Source organism: Arachis stenosperma, chromosome 2 (genome assembly GCF_014773155.1).
Source record: "Arachis stenosperma cultivar V10309 chromosome 2, arast.V10309.gnm1.PFL2, whole genome shotgun sequence".
NCBI classification, from domain to species: domain Eukaryota; kingdom Viridiplantae; phylum Streptophyta; class Magnoliopsida; order Fabales; family Fabaceae; genus Arachis; species Arachis stenosperma.
Window position 1 is genome coordinate 11,522,940 of NC_080378.1, and position 12,798 is coordinate 11,535,737.

Here is a 12,798-nt window from a genome sequence, read left to right on the forward strand (position 1 = left end):
ATGTATAATTAAATTTAATGAATTCAATTAGAATAAATAATAAATTATTTATTTTATTTCAGACTTTATAAATGAATAAATTAATTAACTAATATAACAAATTATAATTAATGTAGTAAAATTAATTAAGTAATATATATTATAATAAATTATATTAATATTTAAATATCTAATCAAATCAATTAGCTGATATAATTAAGTCATGATAATAAATTATATTAAATGAGTTAAAATAATTAAATTGGGAAACATTTTCCGAAGCATGCCACGTCAGCTTTATCATTAAGTGCAGACATCCGATTTTTATATAATAGAATATATATATATATATATATATATATATATATATATATATATATATATATGTTATTTGTATGTTATTAATAATATACACAAATAATTATTAACAGATTATAAAATTTATATAAAATAAATCTATCATATCTTATATCTAATAATAGAAAATACATAAATTGACTTAATTTATGAAATGAAATTTAAACACAAAATATTTTTCTATTTTTACCAAAAAATTTTGAAAAAGAAAACAGATCTTTTTGTCACAAAGGTCCCTACAAATAACAAAGCAATTAATTGATGATGGGGAACTATATATATATAATAAATGAGAACCCATGAAATTCGTTGCGCCGAGGAATTTAATTTTCAAATTTCTTTGGAAAAAAAGAAAAAAGTTTAATTTTGACATATTGATAGTATAAAATATTTTATACAGTTACGTAATTATATTTATTTTTTTAGATAATTATTTATACAATTATTATAAAAAATAGTTATATTTATTAATACAATGTTATATATGTAATTAGATGTACGTATAAAATTAAATTAAAAAAAAAGAAGAAAAAAAAATCAAATTCCCTTGAATAAATGGACTAAAGCCTAAGCACACAAAACATGGCCCTCATGAGAGAATTGGTTTAGGGTCCCCACTTTGTTATGTTGGCACCTTCAATAATAATAAGCTTCCCCACTACTATTACTGATGAAACCTAGAACTTAATACTCCACTCACTGTGTCCACATCAAACAGTTTGGCCTAAAAGTAAAAAAACCATTATATGCTCAGAACTCTGCTCATTTTTATTGGCTATGCCGTGAATTTTGTCTTAATCTTTTAATGTCAATATCGGTTCAGTTAATGAGAGTGAGTTTTATATATTAACTTGTGCCATGCAGCTATCTAACTCTGAGTAACTTGAAGAGTGTCCAATGCCCTAAAACAAGAAACAAGAAACAAATAACCAAAAACTATATGCTTTTAATAGTGTGTCCTTTTATGTTATGTGCACTTAACGAAAAGGTTTGAAAATTACTAGAAATTATTCTTATTATTCTTATTCTATTATGCTAATAAGCTAGTACATGTTTATAATCAAGTCATCACATTTTAATTTTATTAATATAGTAATTCAATAATGCATATTGTACGTTTAAGGGTTTTTTGTATTTATAAAATAATTAAAAAATAATTATTTTTTATATTGACCACGTGAATAATTATTCAAAAAATTAAATATAATTAAACAATTAAATAAAATATTTTATACTAACAGTACATCAATTAATCATTATTGGTGATTTTAATGGTGAGAAATTTTATCGAAAGGTGTGAAATTACTCACTTTGCTTTTGCTCGTTAACTGTTGGACAAATTTTAATAAAATGGCTGCCTCCTAGACTTTTCCTAAAATTAAATTCATTAGTAAAAAAAAACCCTATTATTTAATAAAATTCTCATTAGTTAAAACAGTTTAAAAATAAAACTAAAAAAATAACGAATATGCAATTATATTACATATAAAATTAAATTTGAATATATATTAAGAGTAGATAATATATATAGAGATATATGATATTTGTTGATTCAAGCCTAGTTATTATTACCAAATATAAAGTATCTTTGTTTGAGAAAAAGGACCACAAAGAAAACCCAATGAGAAGAGAAGGTAACGACATATATGTAAGGAAGCAGATATTAGAGGCTAAATAAATGCCGTGACATACATGAGTGACCAGTGGGTAGTGGCTATGTGATTCCAACAGTACTATGTTCTATTTTATATACTGTGCATTCACCAAACTCAACCACCGGATCATAAGCTCCAACATCATTCACTGGAGACCATACTATAAATGAAATACAGAAAAGGATGAAATGCTGAAATTAATGGATATAAAAAGGTTGCTTTTCTGTCCTCCAATAATTTTTTAAACGCCTGCAGGAAGAAGAAGATGGTGGATGGCTTAATTGGAATAATAAAATCTTTTATTTCTTGAACCGTTTAGAAAAGACGAGTGTTATGGTTTGTGTATATATATTTCTGTGAGATTGGTACTACTAGAAACAAAACACGTTTATTATCATCGGATTTTTTGTCAAAATTATCTAATGATAATTATTGTTATAATCATCTTGAGAAATTTTAATGGTATCTGATAAAAATTGAATTTATTATAGTGTTACTGACGGGATGTTCCGGATTCTCATGGGTCTTTCGCCAAGTGGAAATTCAGGTGTAGTCGACTTCACGTGAAGTTGATACCTGAGAGCTGTTAAATGATTTAACTAATTTGACTAAATTTTTATTTAACGACTTTTAGCTATTAATTTCATGTGGAAGTGACTGGACCTGAGTTTTTACCTTTTCGCAATTCGGTTTATTTTGGATAATTTTATATCCCAACAATTTTAGATAATTGTCTTGTATATATACAGCAAGATCAAATTTTATTTTTGTAATCTATTTTATAAGTATTAAATTTAGTTTGTTTTTAAGTTTGATGTGATCTGAAATTAAATAGAGGGCTTAAAATTTAAAAAATTAAAAATAAAAAAAAATCACTTAAATTTTATTGAAAACGTAGACATTTTATTAATAGATACAGTTTTTTAATTTGTTAAATATGTAGGAGTTAAATCGATGAAAATAAATGAGAATTTATCGATGCATGATCACATACATACATGTTGTTGGAGCTTAAATGATACGGTTGTAGTCAACGCATGTAAGAATTTATCTGAATTGAGACACAAGAAACCCAAAACGTCATGATTTTGTTATTCTTCCCTTGCAACTTGCAAGCGTCAACATGCCAAGTCATAGTGATGAATATGAATGAGTGCTCATGGTTGGTCCCCGATTGTCCCCACTATAATTTTCTTTGGGCCCAAAAGATGGCACTCAACTCAAGATCAGAGTGAGAGAGAGTAGGAAAGAGTGAAAGACAATGTATAAAACAATTTTAATATCTGGAGTTTGTATACTTTAACCATGATACATCAAACGTCTCTTAAAAGTTTTTGAGAAATAATATTTGTAATATATTTTTATGATATAAAAAAGATGGTTAATTAAAAAATGATACTAAGCATTTCTAACGAAATATTTTTAGAATACCATATTTTTTATATTTTTAAAAATAAATTGATTTAAAATTAAAAATTATATTAGAATTAATTAATGAAATAAAATTGGTATTACTTTAGAGATATAATATCATTTTGATAAATAACTAATAAAATTTTATCGTTCCTATAATTATATGATAAAATAATTAAAAATAATATAAAATTTTAATTGAATTAAAATTAAATATTAAAAAAATAAATTTTGTTTTTAATTTTTAATTATTATTTATAATATATGATATCATAAATATTTATGGTCATTCTGTAAGATCTAAAATAAAATTAAAAATAAAACTTACATTAAAAATGCTCTAATAAATAATAGCTATTATTTCTCAAAGTTCTAACGCTATCTAGGAAACATGTCTTCTGTGTCACAATTATTCTGTGTTGAGATCGATCAAAGTGAGTTCTGAGATATTGGTCAGAGAATTGTGTTTGCACTAATTTATACTTTTTTTACTTTTTTTTTCCTCCTTCGAAATATTTATGGCTTAGTTACACTCGTGATTAATCTCTTCACTACTTGTTTTGGACAAGAATAACACCAATAAATACAATTAATTGAGAATCTAATGTTATTAAAAAAATACATATAACATCATAAAAACTAATAAAACTAAAGATACACAAAACAGTTAAATCATGACATTAAAAACACATAAAAAAGACAACAAAGCAAAGCAGTCATCCTAGAACAAGGAAATAAAAAGAGAGTTTAATAAGTAAAGACGAATCATCTTTAACACCGAAAAATATTACTAACTTAAGTTTTGAAGTGTTTTTGAGGTTGTCTTTCCAATCTAATTTTACAAATTAACTAAATTAAGATATCCGGTACCTTAATTTCATAAATTCGCATTCTCAAATTAAGGTACCAACACTATTCAATCATCAAACTTCTAATTAAAACTTATTATACAATTGATTAGAGTTAAAAAAAAACCATCAATTCAGTTAATAATATCATATTTAAGTATAACAAAACTTATGCAGTTAAATATAAACTATTGAAATTAATCTTCAACTCATTTAATAGTTAATATGATATATAAGGATAATAAATACACTTAACATTCTTTTGATGATGAAAAATCATATAGCATTTTAAGTCTGAGGTTCCTATACTCCACAAATTACGCAGTCAATTCAGGGGATTGACAATTACAGTTCCAAGTCAAAAGGTGACTAAGAATGAAAAGGTAAATGGCAAGTCCAATAGTTGTGTCTCCCACTATGAGTAGTTCATTTAAGGCATTTGATGACTGTTCTTCTGCTTTTTTCTATGGAAGGTTTAGAACTCAAATTTTTTGGAGGGTGTTAAAGCTGTATCAATTGAGATTTGAAAGAGTTTCGATTAATACTTAGAATGCACAGTGAACTTTAAACACAAAACATCTGAAATATTTATACACCAAACAATGCTCATCATCATGTACGCCACTACTTCACTCTTTCACTCCGAGAAAAAAAATTATAATGCAAGTGAATATATAATATATAATGCTTCGTTACTTTAATTTTTTATGAAAACTCAGACGTAGTCGACTACACGTGAAGTTGATACTTGAGAACCGTTAGATGATTTGACTGATTTGACAAAATTTTTATTTAACGGTTCTGAAGTATCAACTTCACATGAAGTCGACTTCACCTGAATTTTCACTTTAATTTTTATCCTAAATATATCCGGTAAACAACATATAAATTTCAAATTGTTTAATAAGTTGGTTTAAATAGTTTAGTAATGAAGCAACTAAAGTGTCATAATTTAAGAAAGTAAGAAAGAGGAAGTAACCCTACCAGGTTAATTTCTTTCCATAGAACTCTACCAGATTAATTATTGATACAACTGGCACAGCTAAGCTAGGTAAAAAAACTTGAGGCAATTTTTTTTGGTCATGTTTTCTTTTTTTTTTTCCCTCCATGACAAGTTGACCTTGTCATCTTGGTTACACCTTGCAATTACAACTTACAGCATCTAACAAGGTAATAAAAAGGAAAATTAAAATGAAAAAGCCAAAAGAAAATTCGAGAAAAAAAAAGGGGAAAAAAAGAATCTAGCGGCCGTTAACCAGAGGGTTGACGGCGGAATTTTTGCGGGGACTTGACAGCGGGCTGGGTTTTCCGGAGGCAACAAGCCGTTGCACGAAGCTATCGATTCTATTTCCGTTAGTCTCTGTCAGTAACCGCTTCCCGCCAAACGGTAACGACTCCAAAGCCCTCTCTTTCAGCACCTCACTCTTCTCTTCCACTTCCTCCGTTACCGTTCCTTCACTCCCCAAACCAAATGCCTGCAACAAACAAACACACATTCTCCGTCAACATTCATTTAGATCATTCCGTTCCACATTTTCTCTTTCATTTTCTTAGAAACCAAACATCAATGAAATAAATAAATAAGTAGAAAGAGAACCGTTTCTACTTTCATGTACCTGGATTCTGACGTAATCATTGCGATTCCAGCAGAATGCGTTTCCTAACATCTGGTCAATCGTCTCGGAAACACCGTCGAGGACAATGTCGATCACAGAAGGTTCGTGATTCTCGCGCGCTTTGGCGCTGGATGATCCATTTCCGATGGAGAGGACGAGGAGGTCCTCGACGCCGTTAACCGCGGGGAAATCGCGCTTGTTGTGAAGCACGTGCGTGACTGCTGCGGCGGTAGGGTTGTTCATGACGAGTCCGCCGTCGACGGCTGAGCAGGATTTTTTTCCGTCAACGGATTCCAACGGAAACGGCTTGAAGCAGCTAGGAGTGGCCGACGTGGCACGGCAAACCTTCCAGAGCTCGAAGTCGAAACTCGGAGACTCGCACGCGTCAGCGCGTGAGAACACGAACGGCGCTGAGCTCTTGAGGTCGAAGCATGGAACAAGCAGAGGCTTGCACGTGTCCTTCAATGTCAGCGATTTTCCGTCGTCTTTTCTCGTGAACACTTCCTTCAACACTGTTTCCATGCTCCGGGAAGAGAATCTCCGCCGCCGACGGAATATTCCGGCGGATTTGAGCTTGTACAGGTCGGTGTTTCGATCGGCGACGAGATTCACAGCGTCGCGAGCGGTATAGAGCGGACGGCCGAAGGAGTCAGCGGCGGTGATCATGGCGGCGAGGACAGCGCCTATGCCGGTGCCGGCAACCACGTCGAAGAAATCTACGATGTGAGCGTGGGGATCGGAGGTGTCGTGACGGATCTGGTCCTCGAGGCGGAGTAGGGCCGCACCGGCGACAATGGCGGTGGTTCCTCCGCCGTCGATGCTGAGAATGCGGGTTTTCTTGCTGTTCGCTTCTTTGGTGCAATGAGAGAGCCATTTCTGCTCCAGCTTTGAGAAGATCTCTAAGGTCACTTTACTTAGCTCCATCTTTTTTTTTTCTCTCTTTACTCTCACTCTATCTGTGCGTGTTTGTTAATTGCTATGCTTTGTTTGGTTTTTCACAAAACAGAGGGGTTTTGGGTTATTTTTATTCTTTGATTGTGTGTATGTGAGAGAAATAGGAGAGAATAGGCGAGTAAAGAAATAAAGGAGTGAATCACGCTTTCTTGATGAGAAGGGTTAATGGGTTGGGAGTGAAGTGAAGTGAAGGGTGTGTTATGTGTCTCTGTGTGTGTTGTGTGATACGAGTTGGTGAGATGAGAGTTAAAAGGAACAGGGGACTGAAAGGTGCGTTTCGGAATGGGGGTAGTTATATACGCCACCATGTCGCTTCCTTGTCTTTTATTACAGTGCGCTACTTCATATCTTTTTCATTTTTTTCATTTATGATTGTTGTACGTACTAACTTATATATAATCTTCTTCTTGATCTTTTCTCATTTTTATTTTTCTTTCTATATTGAGTCAACATCCACATTTGTATATAGAATGGAATGTAAAATTCTTATTAAATGAACTTTTATATGGTACCAAATCGAATATATATGTATAATTTTTAGGAAGCATTTCAAGTGCACCGGAAGTACTGGTGTATCAGTTATTTTAACCGTTGATCTGAATTATAAAAAATATATATAATATATATTAATTAAAATCAACGGTTAAAACAACTGGTGCACCGGTGCTCTCTGATGCACTTGAAATGTTTCCTAATTTTTAAGCAATCAATGAAAGCATCTAATCTGGAGAAGCAAAAGTTGATATGTATAATTCTTCTTAAAATCAAATGAGAAGTTAATAAGCTGATTAGACAGAAGAGGATTAAACTCCTGGTTTCAAAGCCTTCACCTGTCACATGAGTTTAGGAAAGTGCTGCTTAAGGTACATTTTGTTTTTATTGGCTCAACCTACCAATATTATTATTTTAGAAACTATGAACATTATTCTGTCAATAAATGATAATGTAAGAAATATTTTTTTTATTAATAAATTATAAATCATCACATTAATTTAAAAATTACTTTTACACTCACTATTTCAAGAGAAAAATTAAGGCCCATAAATTTTGAAACAGTAACATCACATATATATTTAAAAAGCTATGTTCTACTATTTATCACTTGTTACATGAGTTAATTTCATTAAAAAAAAGGAAAAATCATTTTTGAAAACCTCATGCTAATTAAGAATAAATGAATAATAATGTTATAGACTATAGAATTATTTTTTCTATTCCGAAAATGTTAAGAATTCCTCATATTAAGATATAGTAAGAAATCATAATGATGATCCCTATTATAAAAACGGAAAACCAGAGGATCTAATCACGCTCATGTGGCAGTGTATTAATTTTGTTTGTTTGCATGTTTGCATCTTATGGTGTTGGTCCCGTGAGGGGGTGTTACGTGGTAAGAGTGAGTTTGCACGTGCAGGTGCGCGTGCCGTAATGGGGTTGCCGGATAATAGCGTCAAAGTCGGCTTTTGAGTCGGCTCGGCTTACGCTGTCTCAGCAGTCAGTAGTAACCACTAACCAGCAGCAAATGCAGCAGTACAGGCCATCATCACTCACTGAGTCACTGAGTCGGCACACAGCAGCCGCAGTCATTCCCCTTGTTTATCTCACAATTCACAGGTAACATTTCACTTTCTTTTTTCTTTTCTAAAATACTATTTTATATTTGACTATGTTATTTTACATTTGTTTCTTTTTTTCGTATGCGTTTATTATGATTAGTATGTAGTCTGTACTATAGTGTGTTGTGTGTACTTGTCTTTTTAGTCTTACTATGATTTAATTCATTTCTTCCTTGGAGCGGGGAAGCAATGGGAGTTTAGTAATGCGTATAAACAAACTTTGAATGGGGACTATAAGTAAAGAAAATTAAAATTTTTCAAATAATTCATAAAAATTGGATTAAGTATAAATATAAAGGTTTATATAAGAATCTCTTTATAAAATATATATTTTTATTTTGGCCTCTATAATTTTTATTTTGGTTAAAAATTACTGACGAAATATGTCATATCATTCCAGTACTTTTACTTATCATATTAATATTTAACACTTAATGAAAAATATGAACAATAAAAATTAAAACAGATCATTTTTAAATTTTATTAGATCAAAATTAAAGAAGAAAATTATAGGGACCAAAAATTTATTTAAGTCAATTTAATGATATATATAATATGAGTTCTTTATATGCCAATCAGCTAACTCGCATAATCTCCCCCTTCTCACCTCTCAAATTCAAGCCTCAGTCCTAATTTCGGAAAAAAAAAATTAGTTCTTTATGTAAAACAAAGTAAATATAATAATATAAATAACAGAACTTTTTTATTTGTTAAAAATGGAGAAGAACATATCAGGAAATCCTTTCACTCAGAAATATAAATATAATACATAAACACACCACTATTTATTTCAAATCTGCCAATTAGTTTCACTATAATTTTGTCTCAAATTATGGCTATTGTAAAAGTGAACTCCCGGCCCCCTCCCCCTCTTTCTTTTCTCATTGTATTAAACCATAACTTAACCACTATAATCCAAACACACGAATAGTTTTCGACAACTAAAAGGCTACAAAGTTTGTTTTGTCCCTTCCAGGAAAGGAAAAAGAGTCAATATGATGACCAAATACCACCAATGTAAAATGCTTGTATTCAATTTTGTTTATCTCCCTGACCTCATGCATTTTGTTCATATATTTGTGGGATTTTCACTGATGCACAAACCTGGACTTCATCATGCACACAGATGGAACATAAGATTTATAAAAAAGACAAAGTACAAAATGTAAAAGATGTCTAGGGCCCAAAAATGGGGAATGTAAATGCCGAATTAACTCATTTACAAGGTTACAAAAAGAAAAAGGCCTAGTGTCACCGCCCAACTGAATCAACCAGGCCGCAGTTTCACCCAATGCGAAAGAGATACATAGAATAACAAAATAGTATCGAGTTTATCTAGAGCTGATGTATTTGGTAAAATGAAAAAAAAAATGTTTAATTACTTACGCATTAAGGTAATAAAATTAGTTATTGGATTTCGCACGGATAGCTGAAAGTAGGGTTGTTAAAATAACAGTTTAAAAAATACCAAAAAAAAAAGTTTATAAGCGGTGCTTCAGAATTCGGAATTGCTTTCGTAAAGTTGCTTTCAAGCTATGGTGCTAATGATAATTCTCATAATACAAATTAGAGCTATTCTAGAATGATTATGCTATGGTTATTATGATATTTTAAAAAGTGTCATTAAAATTAAAATAATTTTTTTTATTATTTAACAATACTTTTTAAAAAATATTGTTTAAAAATGGTATTACCGAAATATAAAAAAAATATAACTTTAATTTTAATAACACTTATATATTGACTGTAATCACAGTAACATAGCCATATTAGATTCTTCTACGAATTAAAGGATTTTCTGACCAACTGCTGGAATCCAATGTATAATGTATATTTACATTAAATTAGTCAGATTGGCACAATCACTAAAAATAAAATACAAATTATAGTGTGATGATGGTTCAAAAGATCTGTGTTGACTATAAAACAAATTTAGAAAAAACAAAAAAAATAATCAAAAGGGAAAAAAGAAAGATAATGAAAAAATCTGGAAACATAACTGGTCCCATTCCAGATGTGGGTACAGTCGTACATGATACTCAGTTGTTGGATATCACATGGAAAACCAGATCCACATATTGATGAACAGATTAATTATAATAAAACGATCATGCATACTAATAGCATAAGAAATGAATGGAAAGCCTGCTCTTATACCTGAGCATATGATCTTGGAGCAAATGGAGACAACTTTTGCATGAGAGAGCAAAACAAGGAATAAAGCAGAAAAGAGCATCATATATGTCAATCCATCAAATGCTGAAACACTATATTGGTCCCTTCTGACATGTATTGATATAGATCTGATATATACCTCTCATTGTTTCCAGAGTACTTAGTTAGTATAACGTTTTATCAAAATATAATGAACTGAATGCAATACTTTTCCTATTTTTAATCATAAAAAAAAGGTCAGTGTACTTTAATATTATCAAGAAATATTAATGATGCTAAAAGGGGATAGCATGAAAGTTAGCATTCCCCTTATTTAATCTCATTAGACATAAATGCAATTCATGCATAAACTTAATAAAATCAGGAAAATATTTAGTTGTTCATACAATTCCGTATCTATCTATCTTGTGTGCTAATTAATATGGTCTGTTAGACTGTTAGTCTTGTAAATGCATAGTGCAAAAACAGTTGCAATGGTGAGGTAGAAATTCCTGATAATTGCAGCATTATTACTACTACTCTGTAACAATAGTAGACAGTGACACTTATAAATATGCTTCGCCATCCTAACTGCCAAGATTATTAAAATGATGGATGTCAAATATGATGGACCTTAATATGAAGCTTCTGTCCAGCAGAACAATGGCCATCATTGCTACAAATGAAGTAGAATTCGCCTGGCTTGGTGAGGCTGACAGAGTCAGAGCCAGTGTGGTAAACGGCCTTTGCAAAGTTAGTCTTGCAGTGAACATAGTCATGGTGACTCACCTCCATCACATCATGGTATTGCTTGAGGTAAGTGAAAACTGCATGTTTTAAACTCTTGTTATTAATTAATGAACAGCAGCAACTTACTAATTAGCCATGCATCTTATATGAATTGAATAGAAATACATGCTTTGTTCACAATTGAAATAAGGAAGAATGCCACATAAGGTACAATTGAACAAATATCTTTTTTGATAAGGTTTTGAACAATTGATAATATTGACTGTACACCACTAATTAACACCAGTAAATACATGGAAATCATGTGTCAAATAAATAATTAAGGGTTATATACTTGTATGGATATTTCAATTATTCCGTTAGAGAATCTGATGTTCAGGGTTATATTCTGAGTGAATCTTTAGTTGATACAAGAGCTAGTGTACAACTGGCAACTCATTCTTATTATCATGTTCATGCCAAACATATATATATGCATAACCATGTATCCATCTCATAATAGAATTTGAAAGATATTCATTATATTTCATGATTTGGAGTCACAAATATAAATAATGCCATGCCAGATATTTTTTATTAACACACAGGAAAAAGAAAGAATAGAAATGCAGAATAATTTATATATCAATTATAGTATATATAGTGAATGAATCACTCACTGAGAGTATCCCCAACATGAAATCTCTTGGTAGAAGCCCACCTCTTGTAATCTGGGTGGTCTATCATGGTCCACCCAGCAGAATCTCCCACCCTGTAAACTGCATTCATAGAAACCTCACAAACACTAAACAATACCACCGTCACAAACAAGAGAACCAAGGCCATTATTAGATATTATATTTGGTGTTGACAATGTATGAAGATATCATCAAACAAAAAGATTTGGAATCAGAATAGGTAACTAAATTAGATGGCAGAAGATACATGAAGAATGAGATGAAAATTAAGAAGTTTGGTCAGCAAAATTGTGTGAAGTGTGTCTTGTTACTTATGCAGAGCCAAATCATGCTTATGCACACCTTTTGGGATATCCTAGTTGTTAATGTTATAAGTGGGCAGAGTGTAGGAATTATGAAATTAGTCTCGTATCAAAAAAAATAGGAGAGAATGAGAAATTTATAAGATGAGAAATTTATTAATTTAATATATTAAGATTTTAAGTTGAATGTGATGTATTTTTATCTTATATTCTCTCTTTTGATTCTTTTTTAAAGTAAATTGTTAATGTTGGAAGTGTGTTTAAGTTTGACGCCTTATAATTTTGAAAACAAGAAAGAGCTTGGAAAATGAAATAACATTAATTCGCTTCTAAAGATTAATCAATTAATCAATTAGGTAGTTTTGACTGATAATTTATGTCAAAATTAGAGCCCCGTAGAAAGAGAGTAAAATAATAAAAGTTTACTATCATGATTCTATTCATATAAGAATAAGAGTAATTACCTAAATCAGTCTC

At 30.8% G+C, this 12,798-nt stretch overlaps 2 protein-coding genes across 2 annotated transcripts; both read right to left on the reverse strand.

Moving 5' to 3' along the window:
• Positions 1-5,280: 5,280 nt before the first annotated feature.
• On the reverse strand, positions 5,281-7,052 carry LOC130961671 (probable inactive patatin-like protein 9). The gene is made up of 2 exons (XM_057887656.1): positions 5,869-7,052; positions 5,281-5,727 (listed from the first exon to the last, which is right to left on the reverse strand). The coding sequence occupies exons 1-2, from the start codon at positions 6,790-6,792 to the stop codon at positions 5,494-5,496; spliced, it is 1,158 nt and encodes a 385-aa protein (XP_057743639.1). The 5' UTR covers positions 6,793-7,052; the 3' UTR covers positions 5,281-5,493.
• Positions 7,053-11,025: 3,973 nt separating this feature from the next.
• Positions 11,026-12,167, reverse strand: LOC130962554 (mavicyanin-like). The gene is made up of 3 exons (XM_057888755.1): positions 12,002-12,167; positions 11,226-11,419; positions 11,026-11,133 (listed from the first exon to the last, which is right to left on the reverse strand). The coding sequence occupies exons 1-3, from the start codon at positions 12,165-12,167 to the stop codon at positions 11,026-11,028; spliced, it is 468 nt and encodes a 155-aa protein (XP_057744738.1).
• Between the last annotated feature and the right edge of the window lie 631 nt (positions 12,168-12,798).

Bases quoted from the DNA above. Each gene is read 5' to 3' on its own strand.
- LOC130961671 (XM_057887656.1), bottom strand. From the start codon at position 6,792: ATGGAGCTAAGTAAAGTGACCTTAGAGATCTTCTCAAAGCTGGAGCAG. The intron at 5,728-5,868 runs GTACATGAAAGT...TGTTTGTTGCAG, and splicing joins ATGATTACGTCAGAATCCAG to GCATTTGGTTTGGGGAGTGA.
- LOC130962554 (XM_057888755.1), bottom strand. From the start codon at position 12,167: ATGGCCTTGGTTCTCTTGTTTGTGACGGTGGTATTGTTTAGTGTTTGT. The intron at 11,420-12,001 runs GTGAGTGATTCA...TAAAACATGCAG, and splicing joins TCATGTTGGGGATACTCTCA to TTTTCACTTACCTCAAGCAA. The intron at 11,134-11,225 runs GTCCATCATATT...CTATTGTTACAG, and splicing joins GACAGAAGCTTCATATTAAG to AGTAGTAGTAATAATGCTGC.